This window comes from Toxotes jaculatrix, chromosome 6 (assembly GCF_017976425.1).
Source record: "Toxotes jaculatrix isolate fToxJac2 chromosome 6, fToxJac2.pri, whole genome shotgun sequence".
In the NCBI taxonomy this organism is placed as follows: Eukaryota; Metazoa; Chordata; class Actinopteri; family Toxotidae; genus Toxotes; species Toxotes jaculatrix.
Window position 1 is genome coordinate 9,950,744 of NC_054399.1, and position 24,435 is coordinate 9,975,178.

At 40.2% G+C, this 24,435-nt stretch overlaps 1 protein-coding gene across 2 annotated transcripts; it reads right to left on the minus strand.

Annotated features, from left to right (window-relative positions):
* Positions 1–229: 229 nt before the first annotated feature.
* Positions 230–23,520, minus strand: eps15 (epidermal growth factor receptor pathway substrate 15). 2 transcript variants are annotated; one of them, XM_041039928.1, is made up of 25 exons: positions 23,467–23,520; positions 20,876–20,917; positions 20,052–20,141; positions 19,903–19,950; positions 19,709–19,804; positions 19,396–19,458; positions 18,886–19,011; positions 18,377–18,436; positions 17,691–17,921; positions 17,268–17,413; positions 16,190–16,346; positions 14,863–14,945; positions 11,854–11,926; positions 10,329–10,490; positions 10,023–10,220; positions 9,478–9,897; positions 9,128–9,202; positions 8,782–8,947; positions 8,467–8,511; positions 7,902–8,299; positions 7,130–7,199; positions 6,904–6,974; positions 6,236–6,371; positions 5,911–6,116; positions 230–2,556 (listed from the first exon to the last, which is right to left on the minus strand). In XM_041039928.1, exons 1-25 carry the CDS (start codon positions 23,518–23,520, stop codon positions 2,416–2,418), a joined length of 3,357 nt encoding a protein of 1,118 aa, XP_040895862.1. In that variant the 3' UTR covers positions 230–2,415. The 2 variants fall into 2 exon arrangements, with proteins under 2 accessions (XP_040895862.1, XP_040895861.1); XM_041039927.1 differs by having other exon boundaries at positions 8,782–8,950.
* Between the last annotated feature and the right edge of the window lie 915 nt (positions 23,521–24,435).

Here is a 24,435-nt window from a genome sequence, read left to right on the forward strand (position 1 = left end):
GCTCAACTGGACCATCCCTTGTAAATCTATATGTATTTCAAATTCCACATGCCCAGGCTGTGATGCAGGTTTTCTGATTAAAAACAAACTGAAATAAAATAAAATAAAATAAAATAAAATAAAATAAAATAAAATAAAATAAAATACGTCTTCCACCACCGGCTGCTAAAGACAAAATTATCAACGTGTAAGTAAGTAAATAAACAAATAAATACACAAACTGCAAAACTACACATTTAAGATTTATTCTGTTTTCATTAAATGCATTACATATTCTGGCCAAACCTCCCAATAATGATTTTTATTACACGTTAGAAAATACAAAATAAAATACAATTAGCTTGAGTTTTAAAAAGCCTTTATGGGTAAGCCTAGAAACATAAGTGGTTCTTAATTTGTAAAATTCAAGGAGTCTGTACAAATGACAGTAAAGTTTCTGGGGGCTGTTAAATGCGACAGAATGAAAGTATTAACTGTAGTATGCCAAGAGACTCAGCTGTGAAGGTGAAGAACAGACAGACGACTCTGGTTCTCCTGTATTTACAATGAAAGTGTACTGCAATATGAGAGACTGCACTAAGGAGGAAGTGCAAACAGTAAACGGGTTAAACATGAGAAGCGGAAACTACATGATGCTGCTCATTCTAAATGAAATAAGAAAAAAACAGAACAGGAAGAGATGTCCAAAGTGTTGTGCATTGTTTGGTCAGAAATTAGAAGAAAATGAAAAAAAAATAAAACAAAAAGTCCTTATGTGCTCAATCGAGCCTTCCCTTGGATGGCAGTGCAACCGGAGCCTTTATCCTCACAACACCAGCAGACAGCCTTTTTGCAAGTTAAATACAGACAGAGTCTGAAGAGCACAGACAGAAATGCTCCACCAAAATCACAGAGACACTCATCAACTTTCACTGACTTTGTGTAAGACTTTGAAATCCAGTTAACCTCTCAGAGAGGAAGCATCTCCTGGAAAACATCCTGAAAAACTTAAAAAAACAAAAAAAACAAAAGAAAAACAAAAGAAAAACGACATACAAATGCTAACAAGAGAAGCACGAGCAGTGGCACTCTTTAAAATGGGACCTGGTGTGAACTTTGTGACATGGATATAGAGTAATTGAGGAAATGTTTCTCTTTCATTAAAAAAAAAAAAAAAGTTACCCAACCAGCGTCCATGCTGCTGGGTTTTCACTGAGGAAGACACTGTTTTAAGGAGACTGCTCTGTGCCTGACCTCTGGCCTCCCAGGATTAACAGTTATTAACACTATTCATTAAATGTGCGAGTAAAGGAAGTAAAGGTTCAAGACACATACATTCATCAGTTTTAAACTTATCCATGTCTGTTAAAGTCCACACTCAGCAGTTTGGATATCATTTAAATCTCAGATAATGAAAGTTGGACTCAATCAAATCAATTAACAGTTATATCCTTGTTGTGCCCCCCCCCAAAAAAAGACTTTCTAACAGACAGAACAGATGCAGGGCAAAGCTTTGCACTACCTCAATTTAAAAGAAATGAAAGTATCATGAAGCTGAGTGCGGCAGCTGTGATGGATTCGTCCCATTTTAGCATTTCACATCTGCACATGCATTTCACATATAAGAGGACTGGTAACTTCCAGTTAAACATGTAGAAATGTTGAATTCTGTCAAAAAAAAAAAAAAAAATCCCACAGGCCCTCTGCTGTTGTACAGGACTGAAAAAGTATATAATCACTCAATTTGAAAAGGACGATAATAAAGATACATGCCTGGATTTTGTTACAACACTTCCTCTGAAACTCAGCCATGAAATGCTGAGTTTCAGAAAATTAACAGAGTTTCTTGGAAGAAAACTTGGGCCTTTTTTTGGCATGTCTATCATTAACTAATAAAATCTCAGTATGAATTTAGAAGCTGGAGAGAGCTGAGATGTTATAAAAGTGTAGTGAGTTTGGTTAGTGGATAAAGACAAGGCTTCTGACAAGGCCATTTCAATCTAGTTTTAAATAAATTACATTCTGGAGAGTTAATGTGGCATTATAAGAGAATCATGAGCTTAACACTTGACACTCTCTAAATCCATATTCACTGCATTTCATTGAAACAAACCATACACTCCATCTCGGTCCTCTCCTCCAAAAGAAAACCACAGAGACCAACAGGATGGAGAAACGCGCTACTGCAACACCTGTGAACAGTGAACACAGTCTGGGGAGGAGTGGGGTCAGGTTGCTGAAAGATTCAGGGATGGGTTTATTCTAAGAACGTCTCTTCATGGGGTCAGCAGGTGCTGCTGAATCAGTCCTATACAGTCCCCACTTTGCTTTGGTGCTTTCTGGGCTGGGCTGGGCCGGGCTGTGCTGTGCTGTGCCGAGCCAAAGTGAGCCGAGCCAGGCCAGGCCAGGCCAGGGGAGGGAGGGGGAACAAGCTCCTCAGGAGAGTTCAGATTTGCTGAGAGCGATGGCCAGCTCCAGGTCCTCTTGTTCCTGCTGGGTGAGCCTGGCAAGTCGCTCCTTCTCTTCTCGCTCACTCTCGCGCTTCGCCCACTCTATCATGTCTTCCTCTGTTGGATACTGCTCCATGAACACAGAAAACACACATGCACACGCACACACACACACACACAGGGGGAAGGAAGGAATAAACAGATGCAAAGAAAGGAGACACACAAACACATGTATGTAGTTAACAAATTCTTACAATGCACACTATGATCACACAGCATTATGAGCTTCATACTGATCGCAGGGCTGTTGTATTTTATACCTAAAGAGTTATTGTTTTTGTGTTTAGTTTAGTTAATTATTACACAAAAAAATGTCAGGATGGACTGATTTTTAAGTAAATACAAGAACACTGGTGTAGAGCGCAACACATACTGTATTTCTGAGGCCGGTCTCAGTACATGAAGAATCAGATAAGAATACCCCCCCCCTCAACTATACTGATAATGTACTGTGGTGCTTTGGGTTTTTTTTAACTTCCTGTCTCATGGCTGAAAACATTTCGATCGAATTTATAATTAAATTATAAAGTGGCCAAAAAATATCTGTGGTGTTTTAATAAACAGCCATCACACTGTCACATCTCTGAGGGCCTGAGCTGACCTTTGTGATCAGCACTTTGGAAACACAACAGATGACAGAGCTCTACTTCTCAAAGGGGACATTTTGATGTGACAGGAGAGGCACTGGTGTAATTAAAAACACTAACTAATTAACATTTAATGAAAACGCCTGCTATGGGAAATGTCTCAATGTATGGTCTACAAATCCAAATGTTTCAGCCCCACACCCATTCAAAATACAATCTATCTAACGAGGGGACAAAACAAACAAACAAAACAGAAAAAGCCATTTAAATCAATTTCTCTGGATCAAATGTTACCATGAAGAGAGTGACAGTCTTTGCCTCTCTGGCGTGTGTCAATACTTATTGTCTGGAGGCATGTGCTTAAGATCAAAGCTGATGTTTCCACTGAGGATCAATGGGAGTCATGTGACTGAAATCACATCTTTTTAAAAGGTCCGTGACAGCAACAAGAGGGAACTCAAGCTACACCGATTAATCATTACACAGCAGACATGCACTGTGACAGCAGGTTCATTATTCACAATGAATGACAGACAGAGACACCACAAGTCATCTAGTGTGTATTCACCCATGCAAAGGAAAGTAGGCAGCGATGACGACGTTCACTAGCAGGTATTTTAGAGCTGATGATTTCAGGGTGAAGTGTGAAGAACATGCATGATGAGAACAACTAAGAAACATGATGGATTTAGCAGAGGACATGCATTCATTATTGGTAGGGGGGACATATCTCACTGCTGAGTTTGAATATGAATAAAATCAGACAATGAAGCACTAAGCAAAAGAAATGATTTTTTTTTTTTTTTTATTGCTGAATTTTAAAGAAAACCTTTAACATGTTTGTTATCTGGTCATTTACCTTCTTTACTTTCAGCTACTGAATTGATTTTACTTTGAAAGGACTATTCTGGTGATTTTTTTTTTTTTTTTTTGCAAGATTTGGCCCATTTAGTGCAAATCCTCTAAATTTAAAATAATGCCAAACATTTTCCAAAGCACACACTGTATATTATTGGAAGATTAAAAATATATAAATACCAACTTGCATAGAAAAGAGAGTTGTTCAAAATTAATCTATCACGATTAATAACGTATTTAACTTTATCACTGTCGAGTTTCAGATATTACCAAACTGAAAAACTAAGGTAGGCTGCTTGAAAGGTAGGAAATCATCTTAAATGTAAAGCAGGCTTTGGAAAATGGTCAGCAGCAATCTAAAGCATGGTCACAATTTATGGTAATGGAACTGAAAATATGTCGTGGATGCACATAGAAGCCAGAGATGATGCCCTTGATTCAACTCTTTATTTAACTTCTTGACAGAGGTGTAAAGACAGAGAGAGAGAGAGAGAGAGAGAATACAGGCCATCCGTTTCTCCACAACACACTGCTGACCGGATTGGTGTGGATGAATTGGTAAAATGAAGGGATGAATGGAAGAACAGATGGATGATAGAGGTATGAATGGATAAATAAATAGCGGCGTGTGTAAAGGAAAAAAAAACAAAACAAAACACGGATGGCAAAGGCAGTGGTGGTATGAGTGAATAAGAGTCAGCCAATCAAACACACAGTTAGTGAGGGCAGGTCAGGGTTCAACAGGGACATGCAGTCATGTGATGGGGGGAAGGCAATTCAGTCAAAACTGTCTTTTAATATAATAGTCATCCATCCCAAATTGACAGCATGACAGTACATATCCCTGCGGTATTACAAAAGGGAAGAGCTGAGGAGATTTTAATATGATTACCAATTTATTCCTGAACTGATTGATTAAATGTAGCATTTCTCAAAAAGGTATCTGTAGTTTAGGATAGTTGCTACAGGTTTGTTGTGGAGCAAATTTTGTGAGTGGGTTTGTAAAACAATAACAGCTTCATAAAAGTTTTTAGGCTGCAATGGTCTGAAATGGGATCTCTTATGATGCAGAGGGCACTACTCAACACAGATTTAACACTTCACAGCTGCTCCTGGTGACGGGGTCACACCCAGAATAACCAGGTTACACCAACAGCAATTTAAAATTTACCTGAGTTGCAATTTTGTGCTAAAAGGTGCATAAAATGTGAAAAACACTTTTCCTATGGGAGAATATTCTGGAATAACACTGTTTCAAACACCTTCATGTGCACAAGATGTAGTGTCAGCGTGCAGAGTTGGGATGGTGAATAAAAAGCCAAATACAAGCAGCCGCTCATCTCTCCATTCACTGCCAACCATTAAGGGAGACTTGGTACAATAAATACACATGAGTGTTTAACTCATGTCTGTAACTACAAATATGTTTAATAGATTTATGTATCTATAGTTGCTACAATTACATTTCTGTACATTTCTTTGTAAAGTAAGACAGTGCAACCTCAGTCATAGGGCTTAAATTAAGTGCAATCCCAATATAAGGCAGTAACAAAAAAATTATTTCAAGTATAAAGACTTTTTACAAGGAAAGTGAAAATATAGCATTAATAGTAAAGAGCTAAAATTTACACCAGCAGCAGACAGAATGAAAAAAAAAAAAACTCAAAGACCGGAAGATTTATTAGCTTGTGTCAGCTTTGTTCAAGAAAATGAAGTTATCAAATAAACATAAATGTAGCATCAAGAAACTGTGCTACTGTATGATACTTTTTATAAGCGGATCAGTTCACTTCTTTGGGACTTTTTACTGGCAGTGGATGGAGTGATTTATAAAGCTGGCCTGATTTGCTTTGTGGTTGTAACCTTACTGAAAAACTAAATGTGATTTATTAGCAGGGGGAAAAAAAACAGAGAAGAGGGGGTGTCTATTGAGAGGTAGGTGGAGGTGAGGGAGAGGGCGAGAGGGAGGTGCTCACTTTGTCAAAGCTGGCAAATCGGTCAGCTTCCCGTACGTTGTGGCGAGGAGGGGAGGAGGGGGCGAAGGGGTCGGCTAAAGGATCCTTGGCAGGCAGGGGAGGCGAGGAGGAAGAGGAGGAGAAGTCTCCTGAAGGCTGTGGGAGGAAGTGCCCTCGTCGATGGAAGGAGTCAGAGGACTCTGTTCTGGAGATGGACGATTTCTTACCTGGACAGGTGAGGCACAGACAGGGAGACGGTAATACATCCACAAATGTCCGATGGCAACACAATGCTTATTTGACAACTCTTCACGAGATGTGCAAAGTAAAATGAACAAGTGCTGACCTGGAGGTGGAGGAGGTGGTCTAGTTGGCGTACCCGTTTTCGGGGGCAGGGCAGGGGGCAGGTCAGGGCTGGTAGACTGACTGTCTTCCTGGAACAGGTTCTTATTGTTGATGCCAAACTGGTCAGCACCGTTTGACTGAAACACAAGGTGCACACCAAATCAAATACACATTTTTATGTTTTCATAAAAGATATAAAAATTTGCTACTGTAGATCAGAGGTGGAATCACAGCAGGTGTGAGCATATTGTGACATCTGGTTGAGACTTGCCGTACGTCACTGTGCCGTACAGTAACTTCAGGGCATGATTACAGAAAGCTTATGAGGTTTAGAAATAAAGTGTAAAAATAAACTGAGTTTGGAGAACACACCTGTGACACTCTTCAGTAGCATTTCCAACCGTTTAAAACATTACATAATAATAATAATAATAATTTCTAGGGAAGGGAAAAATAATGTTCAAGTGTTCCAGCTGTTTCCTCCCAAAAACCACAACACACTCACCAAATCACCAACATTCTTCCAGCTTGAGTCAATTTATGTTTTGGTTTTACAGCAGAGGTGAGTTCACTGTGTTGAACAGTTCATGACTTGATATTCACGGTGTCATTTCAGCACTGTGTATGTGAAGCACAGGACACGGTCTGCTCCACTGAACTGGAAATTACCTTTGTCAAGGCACTGAAATCTGCAAAGCCCCCTCCAAATGATTCATTACCAAACACAGCAGCAAACGGATCTGAAACACAAGAGCACAAAGTGACTGAGTGTATGAAATTGGCAACATTCACACAGACACACATATATATATATATACACGTATTTTTAAAAAATATTTTGAGCAGCTGCAGTGGCCTCTAGCCCCAGAGGATGGCGCCATGCCACAAGCCATACCTGGATCTGAGCTGGCGCTCACTGTAGTACCACCTGGAGCGAAAGGGTCATTGGTTGCTGCAGTGTCCTTCTAAAAACAGAGCAAAAAAAAATCCCTGTACATCACACAAAAAAATAAAACAAATACTACTACTGCTCCCATTTTACTCACGCTAAAGTCACATTCAGTAGGAACTGCAGAAATCACAGTATGGCCCTTATTTTATTTGTCTAGTTTAACAGTCTGTACTGACTTTATATCACTAAATGTTTCAAACTAACTTGTTAATACCACTTTCAAATTGTAACGGCTTCTTTTAATTACTCTTTTGCATGGAGGGGCATGGCAACATAAGAGGTTGCAGACAAAATAATAAAAATTCACATAAAGACATTAAACACTCCTCTGTACTACTACTATACTATGAATACCTAATATGAAAATTAGTATTAAAAAGTAGGCTTCTTTTATTTCTTCATGTCATTTAATGCTGTTTTTTAAATCTGAATTTTTGACCATAAAAATGAATTAAAGTATAATAGCATCAAATATAAAAAGTTTGGCTGGATCATGAAAAATTATCATCTTGTCCCACTGGTAACAATTAAAAATATATACCTTTTAAGCTCCTTGTTCAGAACAAACCTTTATCAGCATCAAAAAACATTCATGATTGGCATTTGATTGTTGATTGTTGATTGTTGTCTTATTCCTCACATTAATTACCAATAGGTTCCCAATAAATTTCGGTGTAAGAACACTGTGACCAGGTTTTACAGGAGAACTACTCACCACTGCCAGATCAGAGCTGGCCGACGAGCAGCTGAAGGGATCTGTCCCTCCGTCCTGAGAACCAAAAGGATCCTCCTCTGCCATGGTGTTGACTTTGCCTCCGAATGGGTCAGACTCAGCCATGTTGTTCCCAGTGGAGCTGAATGGATCCTTGGACGCTAAAGCTGGATTGGTAGGTTTGGAAGTGAAGGGATCGGGACCCGCTGCTGGTGCAGCTGCGGCATCATTCAACTTGGCTGCAAACAGGTCTGGTTCTGGTACGCCAGCAGTGGTACCAAATGGGTCAGCCGAGGCAGAGAAAGGGTCCTCGGAAGAAAAGGGGGCGCTGGAGGTCTGTGTGAAGAAAGAGTCTGCAGCAAAGGGGTCTGTCCCCTTAAACGGATCTCCTCCAAAAGGATCTGATTAAACCAAACAGCAACAGGTACAGAATATGAACATTTGATAATACAGAATCGGTACAGATAGAATATCAAAAACACAGCTGATAATAATGAATTAATCTGAGATTTGTTTTACATTAAAGAGTTCAGTCCATCTGTTCAGCACTTTCAAGTAGGGAATTTACCTGCAACATCTGCTTTTCCAAATGGATCATCTTTGAATGGGTCGTCTACAGAGGGAAAAAAAAAAAAAAAAACATCTTCAGTCTCACAGTGTTGACATTTTCAGGGCGTTTGGGCACCAAGCATTGATTTTACTTTAATCTTCAATTTTAAACTGGAAAATATGTATATATTAAATAGTGAATAACAGTGCACCTAAAACTCTGGTAACTTTAAAATGTACAATAATCAGTCTTTTCCAAACAGCTGGATCCTCTGTATGAAGCTTGACAATTCATTTTAAACACATTAAAGTTAATGTGTTTATGGAGACCTACGGTCAGTAAAAGGGTCTGAATGGAAGAAGTCCATCTCAGGCAGGGAGGGAGGACTGGTCTGTGGCGGCATGGAGCGAGGGCCAACTTGAGGTGGTAATGAGGTGGTAGTGGTGGTTTCTGGGGACTCTGCTGGCTCCTGTTTGCTCTCTTGCTCTGGTGATTCAACCTGTTGAACAGGAGACAGGCTTCTGATGACTAATTTCCAGTAAATGACGTGAACATTGTGTCCATGCTATACATTTCAGTTAAAGCATTTTTATTTAAATCTCTTGAAGGATCAGGTCAGATTTTAGAAATTTAGAAATCAGGAACAGACGGGTACACTTCAGTAACTCAGGGTCTTTACCTTTGGCGGACTCTCTTTAGAGGATTCCTCTGCATCATCTGCAACTTCTGAGGAGACTTCAGGGCTACTGTGTTCCTAGAGACATGAGAGGACAAACAATTTGGTAAAATTCTTGTTTTTTTCTTCTTTTACAAAACTGTGATGATATCAAATGGAAATTCAGTCTGCAGTCCGTGCATGCTGGGTGAGTGCTAAAAAAAACTCTGTATTTTAAAGAACTGTGATGTTTTCATGTCGAGTTAAAAAACCGAAACACTGCACACTTGTAGTGGGAAGTGATCCTGAGGGCTTTATACTGGCTTATTTCCATTTATAAAAGGACTGACAACTGAGCCAAGAGTGATTATTACCCTAACAGTGTTGTCCCGTTGCTTGGCGAGGGTTGCTAGACTATTGTACATATCAGAGGAAGCTAGACTAGTGTAGAGATCATCCAAGGCATCAGGCTTCGGCTTTTCCTCCTCTAAAGTATTTGGACTCTCGTCCTCCTTCTCTTCTTCCTCTTCTTTCTCATTCGCTCCTTTCTCTTTTTGATCTGGTTCTTCTTTCTGAAGATTGCAGACAGCAGCTGGTTCTTCCTCCTTCAGCTCTTTAGGCTGGTCCTCCTGGAAAAGATCCTGACTGAAGGGGTCCCCCTGGTGGAGCTCTGCTGTAGGGCCTGCTGATCCATTGACCATGACAGGAGAGCTGTCCTCCAGGGCTCTCTTCCAGCTGAGCTGGGCGGTCACTGATCTCTCCTCCACCTGAAGGTCATTCAGTTTCTGCTGAACCTAACAGAGTGGAGGGATGGAGGGGTTCAAAGAAAAAAAATATATTGAGAACCATAAAATATGGGTAATACTTTCTGTGGAGAGGGGAATATCTATGAACGTGACACAGATGCAGACAAACCAACCTGTGCAACTTGTGTGAAGGAGTCTCGCACAGACTCTTGCAGAGGTGTGAGCTGCTCCTGAGCGGCCTGGACTTTCTCCTGCAGCCTCCTGCTCTCCTCCTGCAGAGCAAGGAGCTCGTCTCGGGCCTGGACCAGTTCCTCCTCATACTGACATATCCTCTGTTCCTGCTCTTCATGCTCCGACTGCAGTGATGAGATCTGTGACAGAAGTAACCGTTCTGAATAAGCTGGCAGTCATAAGACTCAGGAAAAGGAGTCATATGATTGTAATAGGTTATCAATCAAAACTATTACCACAAGACCTACCAGTTGTGTCTCCTGGCTGGTCTGTTGGCGAATGTGAGCCAGCTGCTCCTCCAGGGAGCCCTTCTGTTGGTCCAGCTCCTCTAAGGCCTCCTGGACCTTCTGACGCTGAGCCTGGAGTCGCTGGAGCTCCTCGCTCTCCCTTGCCACCTCGTCTTGTAGGTCCTGTAGGGATAATGGCAAAGGGAAACAAGGGAAATGAGCACGTGTTTGTGTGCTCTTTCATAGACAAACCAAACAAACAGAAAATGAAAGAGCAGCAGAGAAAGATCACAACCCAACTGTAAGGATATGTCTATGCTTATGTCTGTTTTGTTAAAAAGGGCAAAAATTTCATTCTGGCAACCTAGAGTTCTCCAGACTACCGGAATATCAAATAACCACTACGTCTTTGGACTGATTGTCTGGGGATCTTTGTTTTATTCATTTCCCCCCATTCCACCACATTTTCTGTTTCTCTCTACTGTGAGCTCTAACAAAGGCAAAAACTAAAAACAACTGGAAATGATACAGAAAACCTTCGGAAAACTCTATGGTATTTGCATGACAAGAGCAATTTGTTCCCCAGTATACAACTTACACTACATGCTCAGCCAGCCCAAATCACACTTACAACCACACCCATCCATAAAAAATGGTGTAATTTTGTATTCATTATTCATGCAGCTGATATATTTCAGTTCAAACCTTTATAATGGAAAAATGACATCCCTGATAAGAAATTAGCTTGTTAAGCCAATGCTGTTTTGCGTCTGACTTTGAAGTGACGGATGTCAAAGCTTGTGCTTGAGCAGACACCACCAATAAATTCTCAATCGTTAAGAAACACTGCACAGGAAGTCGTAGTATAGAATCTGAGGATGGGGGATAGTGGGAAATCACAGAAGAGGCCGAAGCATACAATATGCAAAGTCCTGAAATAAACTTTAAAAAACACAATACAGTATAAATAGCCAAACCCGCTAAAAGCGACCCTGCAGTGCAGCTATGAAATGTAGCTACATCAGCATGAGACTCCCTCGAGAACAACAAACACACACACTGACATCAGACTGAATCCACAAAAGCGAAGCAGACTAGCCCTTTAAGCCATCAGCTCCCAAAATAGAGCCCATTTCTCAGGCTCTGAGGAGGCAGACACGCCTACACAAGGACACCAGCCTCTCCGTCTCTGAGAAACAGTAACTGTGTTTCTGAACAAGCGTTTAAGACTGCTGGCCAAATGTATTATTGATCTCCTCCTCCAGTACATTCATCACAGCAAAAGTGAACAACTGCTTAAGCACCTTCGGCTCTTACCATCTGTTTTGTCTGACCTGGATTTTCATTTAAGCAGCAGAAAGCAGCTATGTGCTTATGAAAGCCACTGAATACAAAGACAAGACAGCAGAAAAGCAGTCTTTCTCTTTAACATCAACACAACCATGCTATTGATTCTGTCTGACCATTAAACCCTCTTTTTCTCTGTGTCCACTGCTCTGTGAAAAAGGCACAAACTCATAGACAAACAAAGACAATGGCACCTTACCTGCACTTCGCTGCTGCGCTGCCTGATGGCTTCCTCCTTCTCCTTGATCTCCTCTTCGACAGAACTCTTCTCCCTGGGGGCCCAGCAGAACAGACAGGCGTTAGCCACCAAGGACAGAGATGGCAGACCTGGTACTCCCAGCCCACCCAGCCCCAGCCAGCTCTCCACCGAGCCCTCTTCACCCTGCCCCTGACCCACCACCACCTCCTCTCCCTGAACAACCATGATGTCCTGAACTCACAACTCCACTGTATGGAGAGCTGACTGAATGCCTGCAGCTACAGTGAGAGTGTGAGTGTGATGCAATGTGAAGAGAGTCAGTGTGTGTGAGACTTCAGGGCTGCGGATGTACAGCGCTGTGAGCGTGAAGAGGGTGAGTGCTGGAAAAAGTGAGCATGTGCTTGCTCAGTCAAATGTGTGGGAGATGAAGAGTGAGAGGCAGATGGCTGCCTTGAGGATGAAGGGAGGAAGAGAGGGAGGAGAGAAGAGTGATGATGAGCCAAAACACAACACTGATGATTGGTGCTTATCCTCTCTACTTCACTTTTTCATCCACCCAACCACAGAACAGGAGGAGGGTGGGTGGGTTTGAGGATAAGGGACATGCAGTTACTTATATATAACCGACAAATATAACTGTGCATTTTATTTTTCACAATTAATAATAATTTTAAAAGTGTACATCTGAAACAATGCAAATGTTTCAGTTTCAATCACCGCTGTGCTGTACTTGCTGTGTTGACTCTTTGCCTCTCAAATCATTAAACAATATCATTAATAATGACTGGTATAAATGTACAGAAACTACAATTTTAGAAACAAATAAAACATTAATTTGGAAATAGCGTGGGTCATTATACAACAGATATGGATATCCAACATTGAACTGTGCTGGATCTCAATCACATACTTATCGAATATTTTCAACTCAGTCTTCTACCATATTATTAAAGCAATAAAAACAGTGCTTTATGTGTGTATAACAAATGCACAGCAACTAAAAAGAAAAAGCACAGCATCAATGACACTGAGGAAAAACACTACAAATATATATCCTGACTGACACTTTGATTTAAAAGTGATTTTCAGTGAAACTGAATACATGCAGAAAAGATACTGTTAATTGCTGGTATTTAAATTCTTTTTTAAAATGAGATTCTTATTTTATTTGATCAAACCCCTGCATGTGTTCATATACTTCATAAGACTGCTCCATTGTTTTCTCACATAGCTAACATGAATACTACACTCTAAGAAGGTGTGAGGTTAAGGTTTTGTTCAGGGCAGCCAAATGCTAGGATGCTAATTACACATTTTGTATTACTGTTTCAGTTCTGATAAAAAGTGTTTGCACACCTGAAATGAAAGATAAAATTTTAGAATGAATTATGTACATTTGTTCTGTAAAAACAATACATAGCACTCGTTATCTCTGTTCCTTTTTATCTGACTGAAATAAGAAAAAAAAAACAAAAACAACTATGAACCTTAAAAACTACTTATCCTTTGCCATCCGTTTCAACCGTGACTAAAAATAACTTTCAAACATCTATTTTTACATTCCCTCGCTCTCTCACATCAAAATGCATAACTCCTTTGGTAACAGCGAATCCTCCCTGAGCAACCCTGCAGTCAACTCAGGCTGAGATAGTATCACTCCAGATCTCCTCTTACCCATCCTCATCCTCATCGGCCTCCTCATCTTGAGCAGAAGGTTGCTGCCACAGTTTGAAGCAATCGCACACATGCATCATCCTTCCTCTTCATCTGCTGCCTGTCTGAAACTCTGCTCTCCAACTGTCATTAGTTTCTACTTCTATCTGTCTTTCTTACCTCTGCTTCCTACCTCGAAACAGCTGTCATCTAGTGTGTGTGTGTGTATGTATGCACATCTGTGTATATATATATGCACTGAAAAGTAGGGGGTTGGGTGGATGTTTTTGTCACGCTCAGCTTTCATGAACAGGGAAGCTAAATTCCGTTAAGTTATTCAAATTAAATCCATAACAACCGATACAGATAACCATCCCTTAGTGAAACCGAGATTACACATAAAAACTAAATGCCAAAAGAAATTTGCATCTACTTTTAAAGCAAAGAAGGAGGCCTGAATGGAACAAGGAACCATAAAAATAGAAGAAACATGCTACATCTGTTACTGAAGTATTTTGGTATTAAAGATGATGTGGCTAAAACACAGGTGCTTTCTGTCATTCTCATTGCTTTTCCTAGTAAAAAGATGTAAGTTAAATGTTAAATAAACATATGTAGTGAAATTAAATTCATATATGTATTCTGCTCGATGTTTTAGACCATGAATAGGCAAAGGGAGGTGAACGCATGAAGTGTGTTGTATTTTGCATATTCTCTCCGTCACTCTCCTTCCTCCACCTCGCTGTCAACCAGCAGCCACATAACTCAGCTTTTTGACCATCTGCTATGTTTGATACCCTGCAGCAAAGACACAAATGTTTATTCATTTTCACTGAAGCTGTGGGTGTGAGTGTTCAAAGAGCGGCTGAGAGAGTGAGAGTGATATAATCTTCTACTCTATACTGAAACCAGTATTAAAGTCTTTCACCCAATGTGGTTCACAAGTATCAGTGAGTGAGCATAAATCACTTCAAGGTTTCCCAGTATGTAGAATTTATGTGGGCAGCCCAACCAAACAATCTCAAAAAAAACCCACATTTAAGCAGCTGTATAGAAAAAAATTACAGTGAAAGTGTTTTTCTGTTGACCCTTATCATCGTCATGGCTTTCCAGCAACTCATCAGCAGCCTACCATTCACAACAAATAAATTCTCAGTATGAGGGGAACACTGCGCTCCTGCTGGTCAGCACGGGATACAGAGATACAGCACAGCTGCTTGCTCTGACTGTAGACTTTCATGATTGAAAGGGAGTCCTGTGCCATAACCCGCACCAATATGGCTTCAGCAAGAAAATGCATAGTGTTTACCGTTCTGAATATGAAAAAGAGAAATGAATATGAGAACAAAATGTTACCTTTGTAGTTCAACAATCTCGTTACTGAGAGAGTCAAGCTCCTTGATGGCCGAGAAGTCAGCTGCCAGGTTTACTGCATTATTCTGGAAAGGAAGCAATGCAGAGGACAATCGGGAGGATTAAACTCAAGGCCACAGTTAAAACAGCTTTACAATGGTAAACTATTTCTACTTTTGGCTAAGAATTACCTCTCATCACATATGGAAAGCACAGACTCATTTTGTAACACTAGAGAGAATAGCAAAATTACACATATGTTGAAAAATCCTGGATACTTAGGACAACAGTCACAGCACAAACACATGAACAACAGAGCTACACTGACGGCTTTACAAAAACTACATGTGAAGCCGCTAAGGGAGACACAACTGACAGGGATGGGAAGTACAGTGGCTGAATAGTGGTGATACTGGGTGGATACTAACCTCTCTAAATTTTATAAGATAAATCAAACAAACTTCAAGCCTTTTTTCACATCCACATACAAGATGACATTCTCTTGGTGCAGTGCAAAATACTTTAAACAGCAGCCTCTGCTCCTGTCAGCTTCCACCATAAGCATCAATATTTAGACAGCTAATAATGATGAACACGGGGACCAGTACCGATGTAAAATGTAATTTAGATTTGTTGATAGTGAACAGTGTGAAAAAGCCCCCCCTCAAAAAACACAAATTTGGAGAAATTAAAAAAAAAAAAGATGACAAAGAGAGGCGGCCTGTTGAAAGTAATAAGACGCACCAGAGACAGCAAACTAACACACACTCACTCAGGATTGTCCCACTGCACATGTGAAGTGGCCAAAATTAAAAAATATGCTATATAGAGAGGAAAAGACACACAGCTGCAAGCTAAAAAAAAAAAAAAAATTTAAAAACAGACAACAGGAGAAAGAAGGGGAAAAAAAGTCAAAAATAAAACAAACTATTTTACTTTTATCAAAAAACATAATACAACACGATGCAAAATAACATTTTTGCTTAAAAATAAATAAATAAATAAATGCAAGATGTATCTTGCTGTAAATACAACCATAGTGTAACCAATAAATATCAGGCTGCAGTGTTCAAGACATTCAGTATTCCATTCATTTACTCGGCTTACTGTCTCTCTCCTCATCATTGCGGTTACAACTGTTCTCTGTTGTTCTAATTAACATCATAAATGTCATTATTGGGGATCCTTTCTGAATCAGGTTTCCTTTATTATTAAAAAATACACCCATATTCTGCATCACCGGGCACATCATCATGCTCAATGTGGGGGAAAAAAGGATCCAGACATGCCTGATTATTGTTCTTAGACTTGAACGCTCGGAGCGACTCACCTGTTTGATGTTTTGTCTGTCAGATGGAGGGATCATCTCTGGGGAGAGGCTCTGCGGAGGGTCCAGGCCTTTAGTCAGCTTCTGATTGATTAAATAAAGCGCCAGGGCAAACTGCTCTCGGGTCAGTTTCCCAATGTCTCCAATGTCACAAAGCTCCCTGAGAACAGACAGACACAGGTTACATAAGAGAATAACGATTTGCACCTCAGGCAAAGGCCATTTTTTTATAGCCTGGCTGATCATCATGTTCAGCAGTTATGGAAGCAAATGCACAGGACAGTCACAACAGGACAGAAGCTAATCAGCCGTGTGAAGAAAGAAAAATCAATTCAATTCTACTGGTTGGATGCGAAAACACGCACTTCAGTGCTGTGAAAACTGCACTTATAATCTGTTATTATCTGTATATCACCTAGTATATCTTAAAAACAGTAAGTATCTGCTCCCCACATTTGATATCTTTATAATAATAATCAAAGGCACTGGGGTATCATGATGGTTGAACTGAATTGAGGCACTGACCATGCACCAACATCCTCTTTCGTGCACGTCATTTGTATCCAGTCGTATCAATAATTCATGCTTTTTGTGTTATCCTCTATCAGCATTGCTCATTTTCAACTCCAGCCATTTCCTTTTCTACATTTATCAAATGTGGAAATTTAAAACACAGCATGTCATTTTACACAATTTGTCAAGTCTAATGCCAAGAAAACTGTCATTCTATTTTTCCCATTGTGCACCGTTACTGTTTTTGTTTCCATCTCCTCTGACCAAACAAAATCTATTCCAGGTCTGTATGTCCTGACAGAGGGATCCCTGTCCTGTTGCTTTTCTTCTCTTTTTCCCCCGTGAAGGGGTTTCTTGGGGATTCAAACTGAAAGTCCAAGGTTGAAAGGTTTGAGAACCTTTGAAGTACTACATAAATAAAATCAATTTCACTACACTAGAGAATATATTTAACCTTATAAAGACCAACTGATAAAGCCAATTAAGAAAAACATCCACATAGGTTTATAGAACTGTATCTTACAGACAGGCAGTGAACCTGAGAGGGAGCTTTGCTGTCGTATCTTACCAGATGCGTGCGAGCGTGGCAGAGGGCAGCCCAGTCTTGAGGAAGATATCTCTGACTTCGGGTCCAGACACCAGCCCATCCATGTCACTGTCTGTCTTGTTGAAGAGCTCATCGTACTTGGCTTTGTCTGCTGCTGACACCACCCACTGCACAGACAACACCACAGACTTTTAACTACACTGTTTTTCTTTATAACTACAGGTGGGATTTAATCCAGCCTGTGTCAGTGACACAATACTAACTCCAAGTTCAAATTCACTTACCTTCACACTCCCTCTTGTCTTATTCTTTTGAAAAACACAATGAGCTAGCCAGTTTGAAATCATTTTAAATATTTGTTGTTGCAGCTATGTGGTAGTGAAATAAAACATCCAAAAGCTTTTCAGGTACTGAATGCACAGGAGAGGTGGTTCCTGTACTCACAGAGACAGCTGCTGGTGCTGGGACAGGAGCTGGGGTGGGTTTAGGGGGGTGGGGCATGGTCTTTGAGCCAGCGTGGGAGGAGCGACTGTCTTTGACAGAGGGGGGCGAGGGCAACAGGGGCAGCACGGGTGGCACCGAGGGTTTTTTCCTTTTGGAGGGTGGAACCAGGGGAGGTGGTAGGGACATGGGAACAGGCTCCCCCTCCAGAGCTCTGTACACCAAATACATGGCCTGGGAAAGAGCAACAGAAATCAGTGATAAAGGACAGTTACCAATAAACAATCCTGTAGTTACTCAGTCCTCACACTTCTTCCACGTCTTGAATTTGTTCCATCCAGATCTATAGAAACAATATTCACAGCCTGTAATAGCTTCCCAAGAGTACATACTCCTAATTAAAGCACATATGATATGTATACAAAAACAAAAACAAAAATATCTGGGAAAAAACTTTCAAATCTATTCCTGGAGCAAAAATATTGCAGAGACGAGGGAAAACACCTTCTTGTGCTATAAAACCTTAATATGATTTAGATGCGTGGAAGATCAATGCTGCAATATGCTGAGGGACACAGTGCAGATCTGAATATATCAGTACAATAAAAATATAAGCTGAAAGTAACTGCAGACTACAACCGTAACCTCTGTGGTTTCTTTTTCATCTGTGATATTAGCTCATATCTTACCACAGAAAATTCATCTTTGTCCAACATGCCATCTCTGTCAAGGTCACTGAGCTCCCAAACCTTCAACACACAGACACATTATTGCTAAGCATGCATCATTACAAAACGAAGACATACACAACATCTGTCCCTGAAAGCCCTGACTCACTGCCGGTTCTCACTTCCTCTCTGATTTTATTTTCTACCCAACTGATCTTTGATTTCACATCCTTTTTTTACTTTCTGCATTGTGCTGCTTTATTTGTTGTCACTTATACTCTTACAGATGAAGAAAACATTGTGCAGTTGTGTATATAAAATCTCAAGTAAGATTCTGTCTATTCTTTGTCACATTTTGTTTTGATATGAGAAGATTTAATCAGTTACTTGAGTTTCTTTTAAAGCCACCTACACAAGTTTGCAACTATTTGCTTCTGTAATTTTTTTAAAAGTGCAGGATTTTCTCTACAGTTTTGCCACTTTGCCAATAGGTCAAACTAATACAAACGTGTCCTGTTAGAGGATCATACCCTGCCGAGGATGTCCACTGGTAGTTTGGAGTTAAGCAGGACAGGCTTAACCTTGTCACCTGTTAGCATCCCTCCCACTGGACCCAGACTGTCAAAGATGGAGTCAAACTTCATTTTCTCCTCAGGCTGGGAAAAAAAAAAAGTACAAAACAAAACAGGTGCATAATGATTAGAGGCTGAGGATTCAAACTCAACATATTCCTGATGCAGTAACTGTAAAACACAATGCAGTAAAAATCATAAAAGGTTGTGTTTGTTTAAGAATGACACAGTAACATGTTTCCACAAAGTTCAAAAGCAACAGAGAAAATCAGGCAGCTGTAAAAGTAAATCAGCAGTGTGTACATCACACTAGCCTTTAAAATTTTATACAAATTTCTTGTTAATATTTATGAACAAACAGCACTGACACTGTAAATGTCTGTGTCATATCTGCACTGACTTAATTTGTTTGACATTTTACAGAAACTTTTATTGTGTTGTTGTTGTAAAAGATATCAAGCGCCTTACCTTGACAACCCAGGGTATGTCGACAGCCACTCCTCCCGTTAACAGTGGGCTGCTTGTGTCACGCTGGAGACCAACAAACCTCAGTTAATGTTAGTTTGCAGTAAACAATGTACGATGATATTTCCATGTCTGGATTCAGAATATATAATAACCTATTTGAGCACTATGGCAGCGAGAAAAAGAAAAAAACTGAATTTAATGCCAGCACTTTTGAGTGTATCCTATTCTCTATTTAAAAGTGACTTCAAACAAACAGCAGCAGCATTTACAGCATGGACAGAGCCTGTGTTGAAGTGTACAGTTACAGACTTACAAATTTTGGGGGAGGAACAGCCGCATTAAGGCTCTTGAGTGCCACCTCCAGGCCATTTTGAGCACAGGCTACCAACCGCAACGCTATGAAGAATTGCTGAGAGGAACAGAAGTACAGTATGATCACATATGGTTGATGTATATATTTTCAAAAAATCAAGTCCATTATGATGTTACTACACAACGCTTTTGTACCTGTTTGTTGAGAGAACCTTTACGTTCAGAGTCTGCCAAATCCCAGATCTATGGACACACACACAGCATACACATTTATTACCATCAACATAGACAGCAAAGACAATAGTGACGTGTTACTTCTGTGATAATACGAGTTTTTTTTTCACCTTCCCCAGGACCAGGTCAGCTAAGCCTGACCTCTTCAGGAACAGAGCTGCATCAGCTGCCGCCACCCGCCCACTGCCAGTCGGATCAACCTTTGAACATACGCACACCCCGAACATACAGTCATTGGAACTTTGTTTCCATCTCAGGACATCAGTTAGACAACTGTGCTGTGGACAGAGACACAGCTTTTTTGATCATATAATGTAGATCATAACACGGATTTAAGTGTTTGGATTGAAGAAAGCTCTAGATGCATTGTTAGCCTCAAGTAAGAGAAAAGCGAATAAGGAACAAATAAAAACTGAGAATTACCCTGTGAGATGGAAATCTCTCAGTACTTGAATCAATACTGATAACAAACCAGCCTCACCAGTCTTTTAGTTTGGTTTTAAATCTGCTGGTAGTCTTTCATGAGGCTCACAGCGAGCTCCCCTGACACGTTGGGCAAAGGGAAACATTATTAATTCATAGAGATACTTCCTTTACTGGACACAGAGACTGGAACTGATAGCAGAGGAGAGAGATTACTGCTCACTGCAACACTACGTTTTATTAATGCAAATAAACCTTGTTTTGTGCACCCAAATTACACAAAAAACAAACATGTTCTCAATTGATATACCTCTCTCCAGAATTTTTTTTTATACTTCAGCCATCTCCAATCTAGAGCAATTTCATTTAAAGCACAATGCAAATCATCTTAAAATGTTGTGATCAAACAACAGCAATGGGCTCACTAGTGAATGTTATACTGAACGCATGTTTTAAGCAACATGAAAGACAAACCAGCATTTTTTGTTTGTGGATGGATACATTTACATACCTGTCGATAGTATTTGTCATAGATGGGATTTCCACTGGAGAGCTGTTGAGGAGGACAACAATTCCACATTAGAGACAGTTTGATTGAAGACCTGATTTTTATCCCATTTATACGCTGCTTTTAAAACTGTTACCACAGTTGTCACTGCTCAAATGGTCACGTTCAGGTTTGTGCATGAAACTTGTCAAATTCCGTAAAGTTACCCATAAAAGAAACTGAGACAGAATAAACTAATAGTTAAAAAGCTTTCTCACTTCTGCAGATTCAGTGCACAAGCACAAATGATCAACAAGTGTTTGTTGGCTACAGTAAGTGTGTAAACCACTAAGCCAAGGCAGCTGTCAAAAACAAACAAAAAAAAATATTACAGATGGAGGAGGCAGACGCACAGACAATAACCAATATGCTCAAATTCTTAATTATTTTTCATCATCATGTCCATAGACATTTCTGTCATTAAGAAGACAAACTGTTTGTCAATGATCCAGATACATACTGTTGGGAGAAAATGAACACACAAACTTTGACAGCTTTTTCTGGAGTGCTAAAGTATCTCACACCAGACCACGGACTAATAGAAATCGTGATGACAGAGAAGGTTTCTGCTGAATTGCATAAAAATGAACTGTGTGACTTCAGGATAGTCACCCCAGGGCTACTGATGGGCATCTCAAGACAGTTACAGCTGGGCGTCACTCCACAAGCAACAGATAATATGGCCTTCTGTCATATCCTCCCTAAACAACCCCCTGTTTCCTCTGTTAATACAACTGTCCGCTGCTGGGCTGAACAGGAAGAGAATCAGCATTTCCTTTTTCATATAGCTGAAACTGACAATTGCTTGCTGGGCTTTCAAATCGACAGGTGCACGTGCAAGTAATTGTCTGAACTGTGAGTCAGCTGGGGAGTGGCCATTCCACCACTGTGTAAAGCTGTCTTTGACTTTCTCCAGAGACATGAAAATATACTGTCTACTGTAAAACAGAAGCAAGAGGAGTATAAAGATCTGTTTGGAAGTCAGCCTCAGCACAGACTTATGCACATAGGTCCTGCACAGAGGAAGACTTACACGAAAACCACAGCCTGTGATCAGCTTAGTTATTTGCCATCCTTGTCAACTGCCAATTTATAGTGAGATAACTATTCACACACACTTATCTTTCTCTGGCCAATGCAACTTTTTTTTTTTCTGTGACTCACAATAGTGTGCCTGGAACTGTTGGCGGCTGTAACACTGTGGTCATTGTACTGGTGACTATTTAATTGAGCATTGAAAAAACACCCCTCAATCATTCCCCCAGCTAGGCCATAGAAAACTGCAGCAGATAGCAAGATACATTACAGTGCAGAAGTTGACAGGCCAGTCTAGTTTGCTCTAGAAATTTCAACTCCCTAATCCACCTGTGGCAGTAAAGCACACTGATGTCACTAATAACACCAAACATTAGGTCAGTGTGAGGATGATCAGCTGGAAAAGCTGACAGCACCTGAAACAAGCATCACTGCCCCACAAACCAAAGGACTGTCACAACAATGAGGTATCAAAACAGATTTTTTTAACTAATCTGAGAGAGATAAAGATGTCAAAGCTGGTGGTGGCAGGCAGCAGACTGTCTGTTGTTAGAGGCAACAGTGGCTCAGGTAACAAGTCTGGCACTGTAACCTACTTATTAGACCTGGCTGCTGCCTGCTAAATAACTTATTTACTGTGCAGAACAAACACTTTCCCATACATTTTGTGATGTTTAACGTAGCTAGCAACTGACTGACATTTTGTGACAGCAGGGATGGCTACTGGCTACTCAAATTCACTTCCTCTTACTGGTTGCAAAACAACTGTTAACACCATTTGCAGTTTTTTTTTTTCCTGTTAACGTTCTGGACTGGCAACCACAGTAGCTAACAGGCTACCAGTTAACGTTGTCCACTTCTCAAAGGTCAAAGTGAAAACACTAAACCAGTCAGTGGACCCTGTTTACTTCTAATAATAGCCATGAACAGGTTGGTTATGCGGTCTGGCCATATAGCAAGCTACATAAGCATCGCGAAAATTGCCAGCGTGGGCTATAACGTTTAATATCTGTAACTTGCTTAACTAATTCTTAGCGGCAAACAGTGTTAGCAGAGGTTGAACTAGCAGAAATATGACAGTAAAGGAACAACAGAGCCACACATGGGTGTCTCGTATTAACATCTCTCAGACCAGGACCAACTAGCCTGCAGCAAACCGAGGCAGCACAAAACGAGATTATATACACACCCCGACCGAGACGACGCTATGTATCGCTACAAGATGTATCTCAAGTTTGATAAAGCGGCTCTGAAACAGCCCAACACTACACACAAACTAGCTGTTAGCTAGCACGCTAGCTAGCTAGCTACGCCCTTACGCAGTCCCCAAAGAGATTAGGCAGAAACTTTTCCCAGTCACAGCAGGACTAAACTTCTCAAAAAGAGGGACGAGGGTCGAAATAAGCCCGGCTTTCTGCCTGTCCTGTTTCACTAACACTGCTGAAATATCTCCGAGAACAGCAGACAGAGGTCAAAAAAAGGTTTGCAGTCGTTAGATTTGAGTTATAAGATAGTGTTACCTGAGTAAGAGACAGAGTGGCAGCCATAGTGTCTCTGTTTCCCACTGCTTTCATGCTGCGCTGCTGCCAGACACACACAGAGGCCGCGGAAAAACCTGGCACTGGACTACACGTCCTACGACCGGGATCAATCCAAACCATGGGACTGGGATCTGGGAGTGCACACTTTACTCATTCAAACGTCAGCCAAACCAACCCAGTGTCCTAAAATAAATAAATAAATAAAATAAATAAATATCAAAGATGGAAGGAGTACTTAAGTAACAGAGACAAAAATAAATAAATTTAACATTCATGTCTGAAGTGACCTACCTGGTATAAACATCATAATCTAAATGTTTTGTATTAGAGCTAAGTATTTGCACTACATAATTTTGTATTTGTTTTTCAGATAAATATTAATATAGTTTCATCTGTGTTATCAATGATACATAAGGCCTATGACACTGGAAACATATTCCATTACAAATAAAATACCTTCATTCAAAATTTTACTTATGTAAAAGTTTATAAGTGTGCTAACTGGCCTCTTGTTTATTACTGTCATTGTTACCTCCATTATTATTATCACTAGTCGATAAAGGTGGAGTAATCTTTACTTTATATACAGATGGGTTGTTTCTCTGCATAGTTTTATCAGCTGATCACGTCTTGTATGTGCAATCTGAATGTGGAAAGTAACTATTAACTACAGCTGTCAGATACAGGCAGTGGAGTAAAAACTAAGTTTCCCTCTGAAATGTAACAGAATACATGCAAAAAACATAAAATAAAAAAATACACAGGTATAAATAACACAGATAAATGCCAGCACAGAAACAAAAAAAATTGCCCCACAGGCCTGGGATAACCACAGAGATAGACAATCAAAATACATTATATTACTTTTATATAGCAATAATACATTAAAAGACATGAAACAGAGAAGCGCTTCTGCTCTTTTTCTTCCAGCTGTTTTTATTGGACAGA

Coding starts and splice junctions, on each gene's coding strand:
- eps15 (XM_041039927.1), bottom strand. CDS start 23,520: ATGAAAGCAGTGGGAAACAGAGACACTATGGCTGCCACTCTGTCTCTT. Junction 17,922..18,376: donor ACAAAGATGAATTTTCTGTG/GTAAGATATGAG, acceptor GCTCTTTCCCAG/GCCATGTATTTGGTGTACAG. Junction 9,898..10,022: donor CCTTCACACAAGTTGCACAG/GTTGGTTTGTCT, acceptor CCACTCTGTTAG/GTTCAGCAGAAACTGAATGA.